Source organism: Dermacentor albipictus, chromosome 5 (assembly GCF_038994185.2).
Source record: "Dermacentor albipictus isolate Rhodes 1998 colony chromosome 5, USDA_Dalb.pri_finalv2, whole genome shotgun sequence".
NCBI lineage: Eukaryota > Metazoa > Arthropoda > Arachnida > Ixodida > Ixodidae > Dermacentor > Dermacentor albipictus.
Genome location: NC_091825.1, coordinates 15,542,759 through 15,562,842, shown reverse-complemented (window position 1 = coordinate 15,562,842; position 20,084 = coordinate 15,542,759). Strand labels below are relative to the sequence as shown.

The 20,084-nt window shown below is 44.9% G+C and overlaps 2 protein-coding genes across 5 annotated transcripts in view; one reads left to right on the top strand and one right to left on the bottom strand.

Annotated features, from left to right (window-relative positions):
* Positions 1-20,084, bottom strand: part of Bem46 (abhydrolase domain containing 13-like protein Bem46) — a 66,878-nt gene that overhangs the window by 46,229 nt on the left and 565 nt on the right. For all 3 annotated transcript variants that reach the window (XM_065438027.1, XM_065438025.1, XM_065438024.1), the window contains exon 2: positions 13,120-13,351. In XM_065438027.1, coding sequence (XP_065294099.1) covers positions 13,120-13,351 — 232 coding nt within the window. The remainder of the gene's footprint in view (positions 1-13,119; positions 13,352-20,084) is intronic.
* LOC135906573 (epoxide hydrolase 1-like) overlaps positions 19,596-20,084 on the top strand; it is a 100,303-nt gene continuing 99,814 nt past the window's right edge. Inside the window, exon 1 of one of the 2 annotated variants that reach the window (XM_065438022.2) lies at positions 19,596-19,963. The gene's annotated coding sequence lies outside the window, so the exon portion shown is untranslated. The remainder of the gene's footprint in view (positions 19,964-20,084) is intronic. The other variant, XM_065438021.2, reaches the window with a different exon arrangement.

Genomic DNA, 20,084 nt, shown 5'->3' with positions numbered 1-20,084 from the left:
TCTACAGCAACCACTCAATTTCCGAGGGTCAAAAGAAACAATCTTTATTTTGCTCGTGTGAGTATGCCAGCAGTACCCACATTGGCTAAGTGATGGATGCCACACTGTGGACTTGCGTTGAGAGGATTCCTAACATATTGAGCTTCAGCCACGGTGGCAACACACCTCGAAGGTGTGCAATTTGAGAAGCAGACGACCTGTTCCAGTTGGATGTTGGCGCTCGGGCTGGCTCGCCACGTGCCTGGAGCCACGTCGCCAGGCGCACACAGTTGTCCTCAGCGAGCCGCAGTAAGTGGGCTTGTCGCAGCCCACCACAGCAGCCGTGGTGCACTTCGTAGCAGATGCAGCTACATGCAACTGTGCGCAACGCTTGCTATGTGCACATCAGGGCTGGAGTGCGTGCTCGTGCTAATGTGCTTCAGTCTGGCCATGACAGATGGTGTCTTTCTCCTGCACCAGCTTGGCCGACGGATGGTAGCCACATGCACACTGCACATTTTGAAGCGCTGTCAATAGCTCAATATGAAGTGATATCTGCCAGGGCATCTAGCCAGGAGTCTCCCTGAGTTGGCACATACTAGCAAGTGTACATGTGGTGTGACCTTATGTTTCTCGTGGTTCACGGCTAGCTTTAGCGTTAAAAATTTAAACGAGTGAAACCCAACAGCTGTCATACCGATAAGCAGGGTGGAAAAAGTTTAGTTTCTATGCAGGTGGCTGCAGCCGTGCGTGAGCAGACAGTAGTCGGCTTCAGGGACTCGTCATATCGAAATTCGAAACACACATTCTGGCTTGCTTTAGCCTGCTTATTAAACTACGTCTATAAATAGACACAGTACAAGTAAAAAAAAGTGCACTGATCAAAACACGATATTTGATTGACATTAGCTATGAGAGAATATCAGTTGTCTACAGGAATCTTGCATTTGAAGATGTATGCAAGCCACCGGTAGCTTCAAAGCGGGTGAGGAGGCAGCCTCATTCAAAAAGAGTGTGTTTGAGAAAAAGGTGACTTCACGCTTTACTTGGGAGCGCCATGTGCCGTGCACGACTTGCAATTTGGCCGAGATGTTCACAACAGCGTGTGCTATCCGAAGACTATGCCTTTTCACCAAGCTCAAGGGGTGATTCCAGGCCCCTTTGGGTAAGGTATACAGTACGGCATCGATTACGGTTCATACACAGTATACTGCAACATATAGCAAGTAAGGTTGCATGGCTGCAATAACAGCGAACAGAGAGAAATTTTTAAAAATATGAGGTGGTTCGCATAAGATTTACAAGTCTGATTTTACTAAAAGTTCTTATTCCAACCTACATGAGTCCCCTTTTCTGCCAACTATTAAAATGCGCACTATGCCCGGATAAAAAGTTATGTAGATCCCACGCACCGTTCAAATCAATGTAAGCGAAGCTCTCTGTGCTATTTGTGTTGATTGATGATAAATGGCGGTGATGTTTACAGTGAATGTATCAGTTCATCAGCATTGAGTGCAATACGAGTGGTGAGTTGATCTCAAATGTTACTTGTGTACGCACCTTCTGTTGTCTACATAGTACACAGAACACACAGCGAAACATGTTTGCTTCAGGCATTATTGTACGCCATTGCCTATAGCCTACGAGAAGATCAGTACTGTCATTGCCTTACAAAGCATATCGCACCTTGACAGAAGTGTTAAACTATAATTAAATTATGGCGCTTTATGTCCCAAATCCACAATCTGATTATGAGGCACACGGCAGTGGGGGAGTCCAGATTAATTTCGACCGCCTGTGATTTTTTAACGTGCACCTAATTAGAAGTGTACGAGCATTTTTGCATTTTGCCCCTGTCAAAATGTGGCCACTGCCGCCAGGATCAATCCCATGACCTCTAGCAACACGATAACTAGAAAGCTACTGCGACAGGTACAGAAGTGCTGATATGATGGACAGCCACTTGCTTCTGTTGTGTTGTCTAGATGGCGCAATGCTTAAAAGCAGCTTTGCATCTGCTTGCCCTACTTCAGCTAACCCACTTTACAAGTCTGTGCAGTGTTCATTTTTTAGGAATAGCAGAAACGTACCCTATCATACCTTAAATCGAAATTTATCCAGTTAGTCTGCAACCGCTGCTGTGTCTAGCAGTAGCATTTCCTTGCCTTCTTACGTCACCTTTTCTCTCTCCCACGCTTGCTAAAGAAGTGAAAAGTGGCAAGGCCGTTGTTCCCTCCCATCTTGCGACTGCGTCGGTTCTACTCACTTTCTGCCTCCTCTACCACACCTTCACTCCCCTTTGGACTGTTGTAGGTGAGTACAAAAGCAAGTGCTACAACTCCAGCAATGTAATTGGAAAAAGAGGGGTGGGATCTCACGGATATTTACAGTACATTGAATTGAATTCTGGAGTCTTACATGCAAAAAGCACGATTTGATAATGAGATACACCTAGTAGGGGACTCTATATTAAGTTTGACCATCAGGGGATCTTATCTTTAACATGCTTGGGACCCATGGATGTTTTTGCATTTCGCCCCTATCGAAATGCAGCTGCTGTGGCCGCCGGGATTTAATACCGCAACCTTGTACTTAGCAGCGAAATACCATGGCCGCTAAGTCACTGTGGCAAGTAATTGCAGCACTCTAGAGGGCATTGGGGCAACATTATGGAAAGGTCCAAACATGTTTCTAGCATCGCCTGTCCTCTCTGCCGTTCTCCTGCCATGTACAAGGGTTGTCCAACTCAATCTGGGACTTTTTTTTTTTCTTTCCAGGTTTAAATGGAAACCTAGGCTGGAGGTTTTGTACGCAGTAGAAACTGGCACCTCTGTCCTGTTACTGGTAGACGGCGCTCATTTCACGCCCTTCTGGCTAGACTGTTTTCAAGATGGCGGACAAGAGTGTGAACGTCTACGTGGAACAGCGTGTTGCGATGAAGTTTTTAGTGAACGAGGGCAAAAAACCTGCTGAAATTTAGAAGCGCAGACTGCTGAGCCAGTTGGTGCTTCATGTAGTGTCATTGAGCAGAAATATGGGCGGGAAGAAACTGAGTGGACAGGACAGACACTCACTCACAACTGAAGTTTAACGAAAGGTTTTCCAGGGAGCGAAGGGCAGTGCATATGCAATCAAAAGGCTGATACAAAGCTCAAGCACACATCAAAGATTGTGGTTGCACTCCGCTATTTAGAAATGCATCCATTTTAAACATGTCCAATGACAGACTGGCGAGAGAAATTATTGAGGGTGGCCAGATGTACGCACAATCTGCCACGTGTGTCAGTGTCCCGTCAGTTGCCTTGACGGATAAAGAAATTAGATATCTCCTTGGGCATTAGAATTTTTGCATGTGATTAAGCTTGAGCTTTGTATTAGCCTTTCGACTGCGCATGTGCTGCCCTCCGCTCCCTGGAAAACCTTTCATTAAACTTCAGTTGTAAGTGAGCGTCTGTCCTGGCCACTCCGTTTCTTCCTGCCCGTATTTCCGCTCAACGACAATGCTGAAATTTACAGAGGACTTCAGGCTCAGTACAGTGATGAGACACTCAGTCGCAGTAAGACATTTGAATGGTGTAAGGGTTTCAAAGATGGCCGTATCTCTATTACTGACGACCCTGGCCATGGTGGATCACAGCCCACAGTAATCATTCCGGATAACATTCAGAGCTTGAAGCAGCTGATCGTGGACAATTGTGGCATAACCTGTTGCGAAATTGTAAGGGTGTGTAATCTGTTGTTGGGAACAGTGAACACACTCATTCAGGATCATTTGTTGTTCCGAAAAGTGAGTGCACACTGGGTCCCAAAGGTTGCAATGTGGGCTTGTATGTAGTGCATCTTGAAGGGGTGTACGGTAGCATGACAAAAGAAGACACACAGGGACACACAGGGTATGGTTGTCCCTGTGCGTCTTCTTTTGTGCCGTCTTTTAATCGCGTTACCGCACACCCATTCTAGATGGGTCCCAAAGCAGCTGTCTGCTTTTGACAGCCAATGAAGACTTGAAGTCTGTAGAGAACTGAAGGAACGCTATGAAAGGGAAGGCCAGGATTCTCTGAATCGCATCATGACATGTGCCGAAACGTGGGTTCACCATTTCACCCCAGAATCCAAAAGACCATCAATGCAGTGGAAGCATACGGAATCACCACCTCCCAAGAAATTTCGAACAGTTGCGTCTGCAGGTAAAGTGATGGCAAGTGTATTTCGGTATAAACAGAGAATTATTCACATTGATTTTTTACCTCACAATGTCACTATCAACAGGGAGTACTATTGCCATGTTCTGCGTGATGTGCACAAGAGTTTACGGAAGGAACATCTGGGTTTGTTAACAAAGGGTGTGGTCTTTTTGCAAGACAATGCACGACCGTATACCGCTCAACGTGCATTCCAAACAATCCAGGAACTTGACTGGGAGATATTACAACACCACCCCCTATAGTCCAGACTTAGCACCAAGTGATTTCCACCTGTTTGTGCCCCTGAAGGAATTCTTTGGAAGAAAACATTTCAACACTGATGATGAAGCAAAGAATGGTGTCCTACAATAGTTCCGTCGTAATAACAAATCTTTCTATGCCAAAGCATTCCAGGCTTTAGTTAAATGCTTAGATAAGTGTATAACTGTAGCTGGAGGTTATGTGGAAAAATAAATCCACTTTTCACACTTTGAAATTTGTTTTTCTATTTGTTTTTAAAAAAAAGACCCGGATTGACTTGAATGACCCTCGTACATAAATGTTGATGTGCTATGATAGACAGCAGCAGCAGCAGTGGAAAAGTCAAAGAAAGATAAAAAAAAGATTTACATTAAGATGTGCCATACACAGGACACAGAGCAAGATGAAACAACATGAGCCTCTTATGTGCTGTGTATTGCGTGATTTTATTCATGAAAATGCAAGGCCAACCGCCCTACACTTTCACACTACTCAAACGTGAACACTATGCACAAAAGTCACCAAGGTACTGTATAACATAAAACTTACTTCATTGTGATTTTATTCCTATCTTCTGACATCAGATTTACCTAACAGCTTACGCAAGCATCAGGCAGTGAGCTGCAGCATTGTTTCAACAAGCCAATCAAACGATCTCCTTTATTATAGGAGGTGTGGAGGAAGATTTATAGTGCGTTGTCCTCTCCAGCGGTTTCTAGTCGGTCGTCCTCTTCAGCACTTTTCCTCGTGAATTCCACTCATCCTGGGAGTCCGTGCCCTGCTCTAACGGTCGGTCCCAAACGTCAGTGTCTAATAAAGGCCTTTACAAGTGGTGGAGGGTGCTTTGGCCTACAACGTCCATCTTGGACCCAGCAAATGCCTCCTCCGTCCATCATGTGCACTGGTGTGCTTCACCACAGGAACGCCGCTTTGAGCAGAGTGGACGACACTGACGCCGAGGACTGGCTGACAACATATGAGAGGGTAAGTGTTCACAACAACTGGGAGGACCCCGTGAAACTGAGCAACATGCTCTTCTATCTTGCGGGTGTGGACAGTTTCTGGTACGACAACCATGAGTCTGGCTTTCCGACTTGGCCCTCATTCAAGACCTCTTTAGTGGCTGCGTCTAGTTGCCCGGCTGTGCGCAAGCTGTGTGTGGAATTGCGTTTGTGCGAACTTGCACAGGAACCAGGCGAATCATTTACCAGCTACACTGAGGATGTTCTGAACTTGTGTAAGAGAGTCAATGCGATTATGTCAAAGTCCAACAAAATCCGACATATCACAAAAGCGAAAGAGGTTGATGCTTTCAGCATGATTCTTGCAAAGAATCCTCAGTCTGTGACCGACAATGTCACTCTATGCCAAAGCTATAAGGAGCTACGCAGGCAGCACTCGTTGACACGTTGCCCTTCACCGCGCAACGAACACATTACTGGTCTGGCTACCATCTCCGACCAGTCAGTGCTGCTTGCAGAAATGAAAGTGTTTGTCCGGGAGTCAGTTGCACATGCCAGCTCTCAAATACCTTTGCTCAGCCACAACGTATACAACAGCCTGCCTCAAATTTTATGCCTCCGCTCCACCATGCGATCGCGCAGGAAATCGCCGGGGTCTTACCAGATCAGCATCATTTTCCTGCAGTTGCTCCACTAAGCCACGCTGAAGTCATTGTGCGGACCCAATTACTCTCTCCAAGTATGCCTCTCCATTACGCCAACGTCATGCCTAGGCCCCAACTGCAGCCCCCACTGCAGTTATATCACCAGCCGCCCTGTACTACATGTCCTGTGACATGGAAGGGACATGCCCCAGTGAACCAGTGGTGTACTCCTTACAACCAGCCCATCTGCATTGCGTGCGGCTACGCTGGTCACGTCGCACATTTTTGTAATCGTGTGCAGCCACCTAGCGCCGCGCCACCCGTGACCAGCCACCCAAGCCATTCATATAACGACCCCTCGTCGGCTACGTCACCGACTTTGCGGCCGACGCTAACTACCCGCCATTCGCAGTCTCCTTGCCATTGCTCTCTGTCATCGATGTGACCTCGCCCCGTCACTCGGGATGAGGAAAACTAATTGTCGCAGTCCAACAGGCAAGGGCTGTGACCCCGTCAAAATGTGAAAGTCCTCAATGCAGTCCCTCGAACGTAATCGACGTGTTTGTTGATGGTGCTCGTGCACCTGCACTCGTAGACACAGAAGCCGCCGTAAGCTAATCTTTGCCATATACTTTGGAAAGTCATGACACCCCTTTTTGGGCTGTCCCTCTGCACAGCCAAAGCTCAGAATATTCATACAGGCTGGGATTTTCTCTCCCACCACAATGCCGTGATTTATTGCGCCCACACTGAAATAGAACTCGGTGCTGTTGTCAGACTTGATGCTGGCTGACAGTGCTTCGAATTCGAACAAGCTACTTGTCCAAGACAACACCACAGTCTCCCTGAACTCGTCAGTGGTTGTGTCTGTCTATTGCAGCAGCCCCTCTGACACCACTGCACTACTTTCTCCATCCGACCGCTTTTGCACCAGATAAGGTATCCTGCTACCTTTTGCGACTGTAGAAGTCACTGAGGGATCCAGCGCTATCTTTGTTAGCAACCCATCCCCATGCACTGTGATGCTGCTGCGAGGAAAATGTCTAGGTAGCACCGAAGCCATTGAAGCCACGCAAGTTATTGCCATGCCCAAAGACATGCACTGCGCCGCTTACACTATGCTCAGTGCTATTTCTACATTTGCTCTGTCACCCTGCGATGTATCTGGCTTCTCCATTGCTGATAACCTTACGCCGGCACAACGTTCCCAGCTTCTGTACCTGTTAGAAGAATTCCGTTGATCTTTTGAAGTCGGGCAACCTTCCCCGAGCCAGATGTACGCTGTTTCGCATCGTATTGATACTGGCTCCCAACCGCCACTGCGGCAATTCCCACATCGCGTGTCTCCCGCAGAACATTGTGTCATTAATGAGCAATACGACGGCATGCTTCAAAGCGAAGTGATTCGACCTTCAAACAGTCTATGTGCATCACCTGTTGTCCTTGTTCGGAAAAAAGACAGTTCTGTATGATTTTGTGTGGACCTTCGGTGCCTCGACAACATTACTCGCACGGATATTTACCTGTTACCATGAATTGACGCCATTGACAGCCTACAAGGAGCAGAACTCTTTTCTTGTCTCGGTCTGCACTCGGGGTATTGGCAGGTACCCATGGCAGACGACAATCGACCGAAGACAGCTTTTCCCACGTCCGACGGCTTGTGTGAATTTTACGTCATGCCATTTGGATATTGTAATGTGCCCACAACTTTTGAGCTAATGATGGATACTGTTCTGCACAACAACTTGAAATGGCATACATGCTTGTGCTACCTTGACGACGTTGTTTTCACTCCGGACTTCCCCATGCACCTTCAACACCTCCGGTGTGTTCTGACATGCTCGTGAAAAGCTGGCCTACAACTAAATTTAAAAAAGTGCCGATCTGCAGCGCAGCAGCCGATGATACTTGGTTATATCGTCTCCAATGATGGAATTCTGCCCAATTCAGCCAAACTTCGGGACGCTTCATCCGAATTTTCGCCACCAACACATCGCCCCTGATGAAGCTCCTTGGAAGCAGCGGGCCCCTCACTTCGTGGTCGTCAGAATCCGACGAAGCGTTTGCAAATCTGTGCTGTTTGCCGACGTCGCCTCCAATTTTGCTTCACTGTGACCCGACGGCCCCTACGGAAGTGCAAACTGATGCCAGCGGTGTTGGCCTCGGCACAGCCCTTGCACAGCGCAAATGGTTTTCTGAATACGCTGTGGTTTATGCAAGTTGCACCCTTACAAAAGCCGAGAGTAACTACACCGTGACGGAAAAAGAATGTTTTACAATCATTTGGGCTCTTACCAAGTTCTGGCCATATTTGTATGGCCGCCCATTTGACTTTGTCATGGACCACCATGCATTTTGTTGGCTGTCGTCACTAAAGGACCCCTCAGGCCACCTTTCCTATTGGGCACTTCACCTGCAGGACAACATTCGCATGCTCTAACGCAGCGGCCGCCAGCACTCCTATGCCGTTGCGATCTCGCTTACTGACGACAATGCCCGGTGCTCCGTATCCCAGCTTGCTGTTTCTTCCATCAACCTTTGCACCATCACTTCTGAACAGCGCAAGGACCACTGGATCGCCTCGCTTATAGGCTTGTTCTCTTATCCATTCACACAACCAACTACTCGCGAGTTACGTAGTCAACCTGACCACTGCGTCATTCGTGACGACCTACACCACCGACGCATTACACCACCGATGCCTGCTAGTGGTCGCTAGTAGTACACCACAGTCTGTGTTCTGAAATACAGTCAAACCTCGATATATTGAACACAGATATATGGAATTCCTGCATATATCGAACATTTTCTATATCACCTAGAAAATCTCACGTATTTAAAATTTTTATTTCGAACGAGGTCGGACATAAAATGGATATATCAAACTCTGCCACCCTACACCACGTGCACTCTGTTGACAGGCGGTGAGCTTTCACGCGAAACTCTCGAAAATAGCAGTGGCGTGATGGGCGTTCTAGACTGCGATCATGCCAATCATGCATTTGAACGTAGCGGCGTACACACGAGGCGGTTTGGCTAGTTCAACCATGTCAACGACGCATTGCATTTGCCGCACTGATTCCTCTTCGATGCCACACTCTGTGCCTTCTGCGCCTCGCGAGGACTGGCAGTTGGCATCCGCAAGGACGTGCGACAGCATGCGCTCACTGGCTCACTCCTAGACATCTTGGCAGACGCCACTTCATACTTTGTTATTTACAGTGTTTCAAAATGCTTCGATTGACGGACGTGGCGACTGCAGCAGAAATAGCTGCCAAACGAAGATGCTGCCAAGCTTGGTCACACAAGCGTTGATGTTGTGCCGCCCAAGACTTCAACTGGGGCTGTAGCTGTTTTGGCCCTTCTATGCCGCTGCCGCCTCGTCTGCCCTTGTCCTTTTGGACAAGAGCAGGCTTTGACTATTCTGAAAAAAATTTACTTTTGTTCAGCATATTAATGCATCCTTAGTGAGTACAAGTCACTGTGACATGTACACAGGTGGTTTGATGTGGTTATATTTTTTTACCTCGCGTGACGGACAGATGAAGTAGAGGTAGGCTGAAAAAGGTGTAAAATTACAAAGAATGAATTTGCTTTAGTTTGGCCTAATCATGCATAATCAGCATGCACACATCATATCAGATAGGGCACTTTCTCAGTTTTTGTGACACTGCAAGACAGACAGGCAAAGTTGGGTAAGCCAGAAAAGTTTTTCACCAATCGTGGAAGGCAAGTGGCAGAAATGGAATAAAAACAGATAGAGATAGATTTAAGTTACAGCACCCAAGGATTTGCAGGAATACTGGTATTGCAGTAACGATACACCTGCAAAACAAAGGGCCAGACCACTTCAACGTCCTGTAAAATCTACCTGGTAAAGATAGATTGACTGAGCAAACAAGAAAACTGCATGCTACCAAAAAATCTGCACAGGTTTCCTTGCTACCAAGCGTGTTTATTATCATTTCAAATCGTGTACCACCACAAACTTGGCAGTACAAGCAAAATTAAAGTGCTAGAACAGTTATTTCGCTCTTTTTCAGGATGTTCTGCAAGAATGTCAATGCATTTAATTAAAATAAATCCCTTGAAGAAAGCATTGCAATTGATTGGAATAATGTTTTTATTTGTGCTGTTACTTATGTTTATGAATTTATTTTCAGTAATATTTATTTAATTCTTTAATATTCGGCCCTCACCTAACTACTGGTCGTCAAACCAGCCCTCTGGCCAAAAAAGTTTGAAGACCCCTGGGCTAGGCTATAGACTGCTTGTGGAATAATGAAGAAATATGAAATATTAAACACAAAGGACTTCATGGAGGATGACGTATTTTTGGCTGTAGTAATAAATTGTCCATCGTCATCTTAAAGTGAAGACAATGGACACTAAGTGTGATAAATTTCCATTCTGCCACGGTAAGCACTGCATATTTCATCTTTTTTTTCAGTGCCACAATTAGAGGAATGCTACATTTTGCATGTTATAAAATCTGGTGTTCATCAGACTTGGATGAACATTGCTTTCTTCTCTGAAGCCATAAAGACTAGGTTCCAAATGAAGAGCAACAGTTAGAACTGATTCAATATGAAACAGCAAACGAGCAAAAGGGGGGAGGGAGGCAAAGTAGCTCATTTGCCGCCCCTCTTTGAAAGCAGGCACTGGTACTTTTGGCTGCACAATGGAAAGTCCATTAAAACTACAGCTGAAACTAAATTTTCTTTCTTGGTATAGTGACCACACAAGTAATGCTTCTTTTTTACTATGCATGTCCCTGCTTGGACAACGACAATTGTCCATTGTGCCTTCTTGGGATGCCCTATAACAGATGACGCACTCGAGATCCAGCCCTATGGCGAACACCGGACAACAAGCCCATGGGCTTCCATTGTAGCAGGGTGCGGCACATACCTCGCTATTGCTGTTATCGTCAGCCCTCGTTTTCATGCTACACGTTCTACTACTGCTACAATGGTTCACCATGCGCGATTGACAGGTAGGTCCCTGTCCGTTAAATATAAATATAACTGACAGAAGCATTTCCAGGCTATTTCACTTATTGTAATAGTAATTCGCAACATATATAGACGCACACACAAACACACATAGAGCAAGAGGTCAGATCGACTGCGGTTTGCCCCTCCACTCTACAGAAATAGTTGGTATGCCACTGCACACAGGTATGCATGTGCTTTTTTTTTACACCACTGTCCAGTTTGCGCTATCGTAGCCCTTATGGAATACAGTTGCCTTCCGTTAATTCGACCATGACAGAACAGGTGAAATTGATTGAATTAAACAAGATCCAGAATGTTAAAACCTCCCTGAAATCACTTGGCAGCATTTGCCCGATTCTAACATGACCCTGAATCAAACCTGTGCCCACTTTCTATGTGTCGAAAGCAGTAAAAGAACATTACTTCTAAACAAAATAGACATCTAATGTGCACCAAATTTTTCAGCAAAGAAAAACATGTGCATTGCACAGCAAATTTCTTAAAATCAGCGTTGATGCGCTGTTCTTAGCTTCGTCGCAACACATTCATGTTGTGTGGCAAAGCATACGAACACAGACGGTTTTGATTTCGTGTCCGACTGCAGCGTACAGGCAATTTTAGGGCCAATGTTATTTTTTTTCAAAGCTGCACGTTAGAATCTGATAAATAGCAAATCAGGCATTGTGAGCTATGGTTATTGCTCGAAAATCTTTCTAAGGCAGCCTTAAAAAAGGCATTTCCAACTTCAGATCACGTGTGTTCCACACAATGACTGTCCCCTAGCTCTACCGAGAGAGTTGCTGCCACTAAAGGGGTCACTATTCAGGTTAGGGGTTAGGTTCGTGCATGCTGATTGGTGAAGTTTGAATTATTTGGCGAAAGCCAATTTTAGGATTTAAAGAACAAATGTTTGGGCCCACAGGAATGCATAACCGCAGTGACTTTCAGTCAAGATCGAAACCGAAAAATATAGTTAAATGGAGTCTCATTAAATGAAGTTGACTGCACCAACATGACCAAACTGCCACTCTGGTGAACTGCCAGTATCTACAAACACGCACAATCCAGCTGTAACAGCAATGGAGGTGTTGCAACCTTTTTCAGGGCAAAGTTGCAAGATCACAGCCAAAAACACTCCAATTTTAACAAAACGTCACTATGTGATAATTGTAAGTTCTCAGAATTTTGTCTTTCTTATGTTTCTATGGTTCCTAGATGTCTCCCTTACTATGTTTTTTAACTATAGCTTTAAATTACCTACCTTCTGTAACAAGTCAATTGTCAGAATGTGAAAATAAAAAACAACCCTGCATTTCCCAACATGGCATCACACTTCATGTTTCTGCTTCACTTGGGAAAGAAGCCCTGATACACCCAGATGGCTGACTCATAAGCGCTGCAATATGTCTTTAGAAGGAGTGACAAACTGATGCACAGAGTTAAGGCTGACGCATTGAACTTTGGCTCAACAAGTATCTCGAGAAGCTTTACAAGGGCGAATTTATTTCTTTTTTACGTTGCTGAAAAAAGTCACAAGGACTCAAAAATTACATATTTGCTGTTAACTCCTCCTGTACTGATGATAAATATATTACCAAAATTTTCACCAATATAGCCAATAATGAGTTATCAGAAGAAAAATACATACCTCGTAGTGATAGCCAATAATAAGTACATCAGTTAGCTTGCTTTTAGTTGCACTTTGAAGCACTAGACACTAGCACTTGTCAGTATTATTATTAGTATACGGCAGCACAAAGCACGATGAGGACAAAGAAGTAAATGGGGCAGGCACTACTTCCTTGCGTTTTGTGCTACCCTACTCGTAACGAATCATTATCGACTAGCCCAGCTGTCTATTCTATTGTCATTACTAGTTGCATTGTGTACAGCTTTTGTCTTAAACGTGAACTGCTTAAATGCATGCATCTGAAACATAGATGCCTGTGTGTCAAATGTCCAGAAAATTTCATAGAATATTCATCATTTACTGTGGCACAGAGCTAAGGTGAATACAACTGGGGCAAAATCTAGCGCCTTTTTCACCCAGTTACGAACACCGAGGAGCAGAGCAGAGTGGACCACTAACCTGTGCCCAATGTTCCCTGCATTGCCGTGCAGATACAAAAGGGTGGGTGCCTGGCTGAACAGCTCGGGTGGCTGCTTGATGAGCCAGGCGTGCAGCGTGACCCCGTCGTGTGTCTTGAGTTGCAGGCTCTCAGCCGGCAGGCCCAGCATGCTTGGCGAGGGTACGTACAGGCGCGAATGGGCTGGCTGCTCCGGGTGGTACAGCAGCCAATCGCCCACCTGGTACACCAGCCCTGTCAATCATTGAAGCAGTAGCCATGATGCAGAAACTTTTTCCATAGTTGCAGAAACACACGCTTCTCGCAGATTAAAGGGGTCCTGAGCCACCCCTCGGGCTTGGTGAAGAAACAGTCCATGGACAGCACATGTGAACATCTCAGCCAAATTTTGCAGTTGTGCGGGGCGCATGAAGCTCACAAGCGGAGTACAAAGTCACCTTTTTCTTAGATGCTCCCTGTTGAACAGAAGCTTGCTCCTTAGTCATTTCTGCACAATTTATTTTGTAATACATGTATAGCAGATTTCCATACATGGATACTATTGGCCAATAGCTGACGTCAATCAAGAAGGATGTTTGCATTAGTGCACTTGATCTTCCTACTGATATTGTGTACATTTACTGACGCAGCTTAACAAACAGATTGCAGAAAACGAAAATCTGTTTTTGAATTTCTATAATTACGTACTTCCTATGAAGCCTACCATCGTCTGCTCATGCTCGGTCGCCTGAGTGGTAATTTAACTTTGGCAAGCCTGCTTATCGGTGTCATAGCTGTCAGGTCTCGCTAACTTTAACTAGTGCTAAACACTCAATTAGCCTGAAACATGTGAAACTTAAGGTCAAACCATATACACACTTGTCAGTGTGCGCTCGCTCCTGGCCACTCCTGGTTAGATGCCTTGGCAGACTCTGCTTTGTCCAACTTGACACATCCAACTTGAGCGAGTTGGATGTGTCTACCATCCGTTGGTCAAGCTGGCGGAGGACAGAGCCAGTCTGCAACTCGCAGCACAGCTAAATTGGAGCACATGAGCGCAAGCGTGCACTCAGGCCAGGTCGTGCACTAACCAAATGCTGCACATATGCACTACAGTTGCATGTAGCTGCAGTTTGCTAGGTAGTGTAGATGCTGCGGCAGGGTGCTGCGACGAGTCTGCTGACTGAGTGCATTGCGGCTCGCTGAGGAAAACTGCGTTGGGCACATCGTAAGTGGCAAATTCGGAAGTAGTGATGTCTATGTGAACGTACAAAACCAAATCTGAACTGTGCGCCATGGTGACGTTCAGTAGGCGGAGCGATGTGGGCATGTCCTAGCCTATGCCCTAACCTTCACAGTGTGAGACACTGAAGAAGGAGCGGAACCACTGCATAGGGGACCATTTGATTGCCAATAACTCCACATCTGCTGATTGCCTCGAAGTACTTCTTGTGGCAAAGTATTTCTGAAATAGTCCATTTTAATTTCAAATTTATTTCTAGACTTCCATAAAAAGCGGATGAGGACCCCTTTAAGGAATGAAATCTTGAGAAATAGACCTCTTGTATGTTAGTTTAATACTGAGATTGGTCTTGAAATTCTCGACCTGATGCCATCAACATTACTGCAATGTCCTGAGAGTTGTGAATTTTATGATCCAATGAATAAGCTATTTTAATGGTTTCTGAAAACAATGGAAGATGCTCATGAGTGCATCTGATTTGATAATTGGGTTGGACTATAGTATCAAGTGCAACTTAATTTTCCCCACACCAGCATCAGAGCATACAGTTAATTTCAGATCGACCTTCGACTGAAAGTTGACTAGTTGCCTAATCTCTAATATTTTCAACACCACCTGTGCAATGCCCTTATTCATTACTGTACAACATAACACCACACTGTACCAGAACTGTACAAAGAACGTGGAGGCTCCAGCACCAGTTGAACACGCACTAGTCCACCTTGCTTGCACAGCAAAGCTGGCTGAGTGCAATAATCAAGTATGAGGAGGCTTCTGTATGCTCTCTGGCATGGCATATTGCTTCGCAAGCACAAAGAATGCAGTAAAAAACAAAACCAGTAGGCTGCTACATTGAGTAAAAACAAATGCCCCCTGTAAAATAAAAACTCACCAATTTTCACTTTCTAAACTAATGCTTTCCCACATAGCATGGGTGCCACTGTTACTAGTATTGACAACAACAAATCGTAATTTTAACGCGATAGCGTTAAGAGCCCCGCGTAACAGAAAATCAGGTGTCGGTGGTGTCTGTCCGTCAGGAAAAATCATCCTGAACCACAACCACACAGGCCCTTTGCGCGGTGCATAGGCGTTACTAAGTGAATTGCTCAAAGTGTATTTGAAAATTGATAAAGTCTGACTTGCACACAACCTATGGAAATGATAGCATCAGATTGTACTTTCAATATATGAGAAAATAACCCGAGTACAAAAGAAAACATAATTGTGTTACGCAGAAACGCAAACCCCTTGTTCCTTGCTCACACTGCTCATCACTGCCACCGGGATCGGCGCACCATTGTTTTCTATCGAGCCCCGCACCGCAGAATGTCAGGTGCAGGTGTCGATGGGGCCCGATAACGCGATCACGCTTCACACTTAAAAGTGAAGCTTAAGCGACCTCCAAGTTTTTTTTTTCTTCTCGATCTGACTTACAAAAGTTGGGATCAAAGAACCAGGTGCATATTTTGTATATTACAAGTTTTTTTTACTCACAGTACCTATACTAAAAATAGCAAGTTGTTACTTTTCATTCGTTTTTCTTGGGGTGTTTGTAACTTTCACATAGGAACTCAAAAATTCTCTGAGCAATTATTATTGCTATTCACCTATTCAAAACACCAGTGATCAGGCTGCGACTACCACGTCTTTTAAAAAAACGTCGCATGAAAGCACTGAACCTGAGCACATTTTTACTGCTAATGAAGAGTCGGGGCAGTCTACAGATGAAGACTTGCCAACAGTTTCTACTATGATGTGAAACAGTGTCAACGTTCAGCTGTTTCTTGTCAGTTTTCTTGATTTCCATTCTTGCATTTATCAAGCAAGATCACTGACTCGAACGACTCATTAATATATTGCTTTCTTACATCTTTGCATAGTTTCAGTACCACCTTTACAACAATCCGTCACATGATGGAATTTTGGCCAACAATATAACACGACAGCACAAAAGAAGCCTGTAGTACTGGACGTGAAATACACACAGTGCATTTAATTTATTATAACCAGAGGCAAATTTCAAAAACTAGGAGACTGCATTTTGAGACCCACATATCTACAGTGCACAGTGAACAGATCAGCTCTCTAGTTTAGACTGTTGAATCCAATTGGTTCCTCAGTCTGAGAATACATCCTGTTGACGCCTCGAATGCCCCGATAAATTTCGAAAAAGTTGTAAGAGTGCGCGCCTCTTTTTACGACTTGCACATTTTGTACAATTTTTTCAAAACATTTGTTGGAAACATTTTGGCAATTTTTAAAAGAATTTGCAAAAAATCACGATGAGTGAACTTGTCATGGGCACCAGGGGACAGTCGTTGCAATGAATTCTCTCATCATCGGCAGCTAAGGGGTTAAAATATTCTGGTGTGCTGTAGCAGCTCATAGTAGCTTGCACAGAGAACAAGATATTCTTTCATGTAACAGAAATGATGCACAACGGCAACGAATGCAAACATGCAGAACTGAATTCTGCTACACAGAAAAGGGAACACATTGAACGAGACATGCACCACAAAAAAAGTCCTACAAAACAATATTCCAGCCAGATTACATATGCCTGGAGAAGTGACAAAGCTAATGCAGCAGCAGCTAATAATGGGGCATGGTGTTCTGGTTGAAGTTAATTCAAACTTGACACTGAGTAAATCAAAACGTGGAGCACATTAACATGCAACTACAGAAGAGATACAGCTGGGTATATCAAATTTTACCAACTAATTTTTGTTATAGTGACTCAAAGGTGAAGAATGCAGTGGCAAGGGTCACACAAAAGGAACATATATGGGGGCGTTATCTTTACAAAAATCATACAGCATTTCTGAAAACCATCTGCGGCAGATAGCACAATTGTAATCCTTGAACTGGATTACTTAACGAGGCCGACATTAGTTCTATGCAAAATCAAAATGCGTGATCTACAAAAAATTTTACTAATTAAATGTTCTTTTCATTATTTATGGCACATATTGCAATTTGAATTATAGCCGGAGAGTTTGCAAGAACAAATTATGAAAATGGTTAATGGTAATCCCTTGGCAATGCCACTCAGCTTACGTCACAACCTTAGAGTCTGAAATTTCGCATAGCTTTTTAATTTGACTTCAGCCTATGGACAAGACGTATTACTTTTTCAATAATATGTAGTGACAATGACAATGCCAAATGATTACCTCTTAGATACTGCTGTACCATGCATATAAAAGGTAATTCAAACAATTGGCTGCTACAATGTCAGTGGCCATGAAGACCTGCTGCACTTATTGAAGTAATTTGACCGAGTGCTACCGAGATGAAAATTGCCACATAAAGGCGAAATGCCTTTGCATTACTTCCTGGTACAATACAGTTGCAAACCAGACTGCAGCCACTCCGACACCTGCTGCCATTCTTTTCATTGTACACAAATCAAGATCCGTAGTAGCCACTTATTGTGTCACCACTAGGTGATTGCAAGAAGCTCCACAGATGCTAGCTGCAACTACAGGTGGCACAGTGACCTTTCTTTGCTCGACCGTAGCCCTGGCTTGGCATTCAGTTTCTTCAGTTGCTGATTGCTGGCACCAGTAGCTGTTGAGCCTCTCCTAGTCGCCTGCTGGTGGCGTCGTCAGCAGTCACAGAGAGCAGGTCATGTGCTTGTGCATTCTTCCATAAATGTGATGCGACTACATGTCATGGGTTTTTATTACACAAGGAAAACCTTAAGTGTGGTTCAGACGCCGCCTAATATCTGCAGCCTCAACGTTTCTTCTATCATTTCAGCTTAATTCTTCTCCTACATAGCAAGCATAGTTGCAGAGAAAAGCCACACTACCACGGCTGACCATGGAGAGATAGAGGGTTTCTGCTTGCGTAAGCGAGAAGCAAGGCAAGCATACCGACATCTACCTTTGTTCAGTTTTATTGTTTTACGCTTAATGCTCTAGGGGAAATGCCAAGACAACTTCTACAGTAAAAAAAAAATTTGAAGACATACTTGTCACTAGAATCAAACTGAATTATATTCTGTGGTCAAAGCCAGAAGCTGGAATCTAGCAAATGCCATAATGGAAGCTAATCTTCAGCAATGAAACTGGCAAAAACATTATTGCACCATAAGGTAGCTAGGAAGATCAAAATATCACTGAATTGATGAAGAGCGAAGTCAGACACTGTCCATGTGCTATATTACCATGCACAACCTTACTCTCATTTACCACCCTTCTGGAGACACGTAAATGAACATTAAGGAAAGAAAAATGCAGTTTGCTGTGTGTCTTGCTTTCTCGTCCTCATTAGTTGTGCTGTTATTCGTTCACCATGAATCAGAACCAATCAGCCTACAAACAAGCCTTAACAAAATGCAGTTGTAACCTTCACAGCGTTACCAAGATGTTATTAATAGACATTCAAGGGCATCACACATGTAGTAGCTTTAATGGTATTTGTGTAAACTCATGTCGTGTTATTATGCATAATGTTGGGTGCAATGTAACGCCATTGATCAAGTGGTGCTTTGGCTGTAACGCTGAACATGAGTGAAGCAAGGAATTGGAATGCTTGATGTTCATTCATCTTAGAATATCTTGAGTGAAGGTCAAAAGGGTGCAAGTTTGGGTGAGTTGGTATGTCACGACTTCTTTAGGCTTGTAGCGCAGCTCAGAACGAGCAAAAAAGGAAAGATAGCATCTAGACAGTGTCTAGCGCTCACCCTGTTCTCCATTCCTTGTCATTACCCCTTCCACGTTCTTTTTTTGCTCATTCTGAGCTGCACTACAAGCCTAAAAAATGTGGAGTGAAACTTACTAGTGCTGCTAACGCTCAAGGACTCTCCACACAGGATGAGACGGTGTAAACTTTCTACTGGTTCTGTATCTGCATATGCTCGATTGACTGCAGCCGAAATAAGGACAACATTTTATTGAAAATAAACCGCTTGGTTGTTAGCACCTTTCCGTACAGTCAATTGAGCATGTGTGGATGCAGAACCAGTTGGTAGTTTACACCTTCTCATACCGTCTGGTGTGCCCTCGTGTGTTAGCAGATGTACTCAGAGCATATACTGATGTTTCGGCGCCTGTATGGATGCCTTGACCACTCAGTTTCACCCAGCGCAATATGAACCAAAAAAAAAGAAGGCAATATGTTAATACTGCTTTCTTGAAAGCGATGCACAGAGTGCTGGGTATATACCTCACACCGGCGCGCTATCGCCACAACAGCAAGGCGCAGCGGCCAGAAATATCGGCACTCCAGCTTCGACCGTCGATAACATTGTCTACGGCGTGAGGCACGAACTCAACGGGAGGCGCACTTTGCGCTCCCGTTGTCTGGTGCAACATCTTCTTGGTGCAGCGCGATCGCGGTTCAGATTTTGGCTAAGATCAAAGATGCACATCGCAGGTGGTCCACTGCTGTAATAGCAGCAGCAGGACGCGAGGTCCGTCGGCGCCCAAGGAAAGTGCGCCTATCGGAGGCGGCGGGGAAGGCGTGCGCATTTCCCGCAGCGAAGACAGGTTGCAGCCAGCCTTCGCCCTCTCCACCGCGACGCAAGGACACGCTGATCAGCGGACGCTCCCGCCTCGCGTGGTGGCCGGCAGCACGTTCGGTTCCTCCGCATTGGGCCAACGCGACTTCACACGGTGAGTACGAGTCTCCTCTGTTTGGGCGTGCATACCTCAAACTTCGATATAACGCCATGTGACCTGAAAGTTGTACGAGGAAAATGACACGACGCGAGGTAGACAACCGCCAAGGCAATGC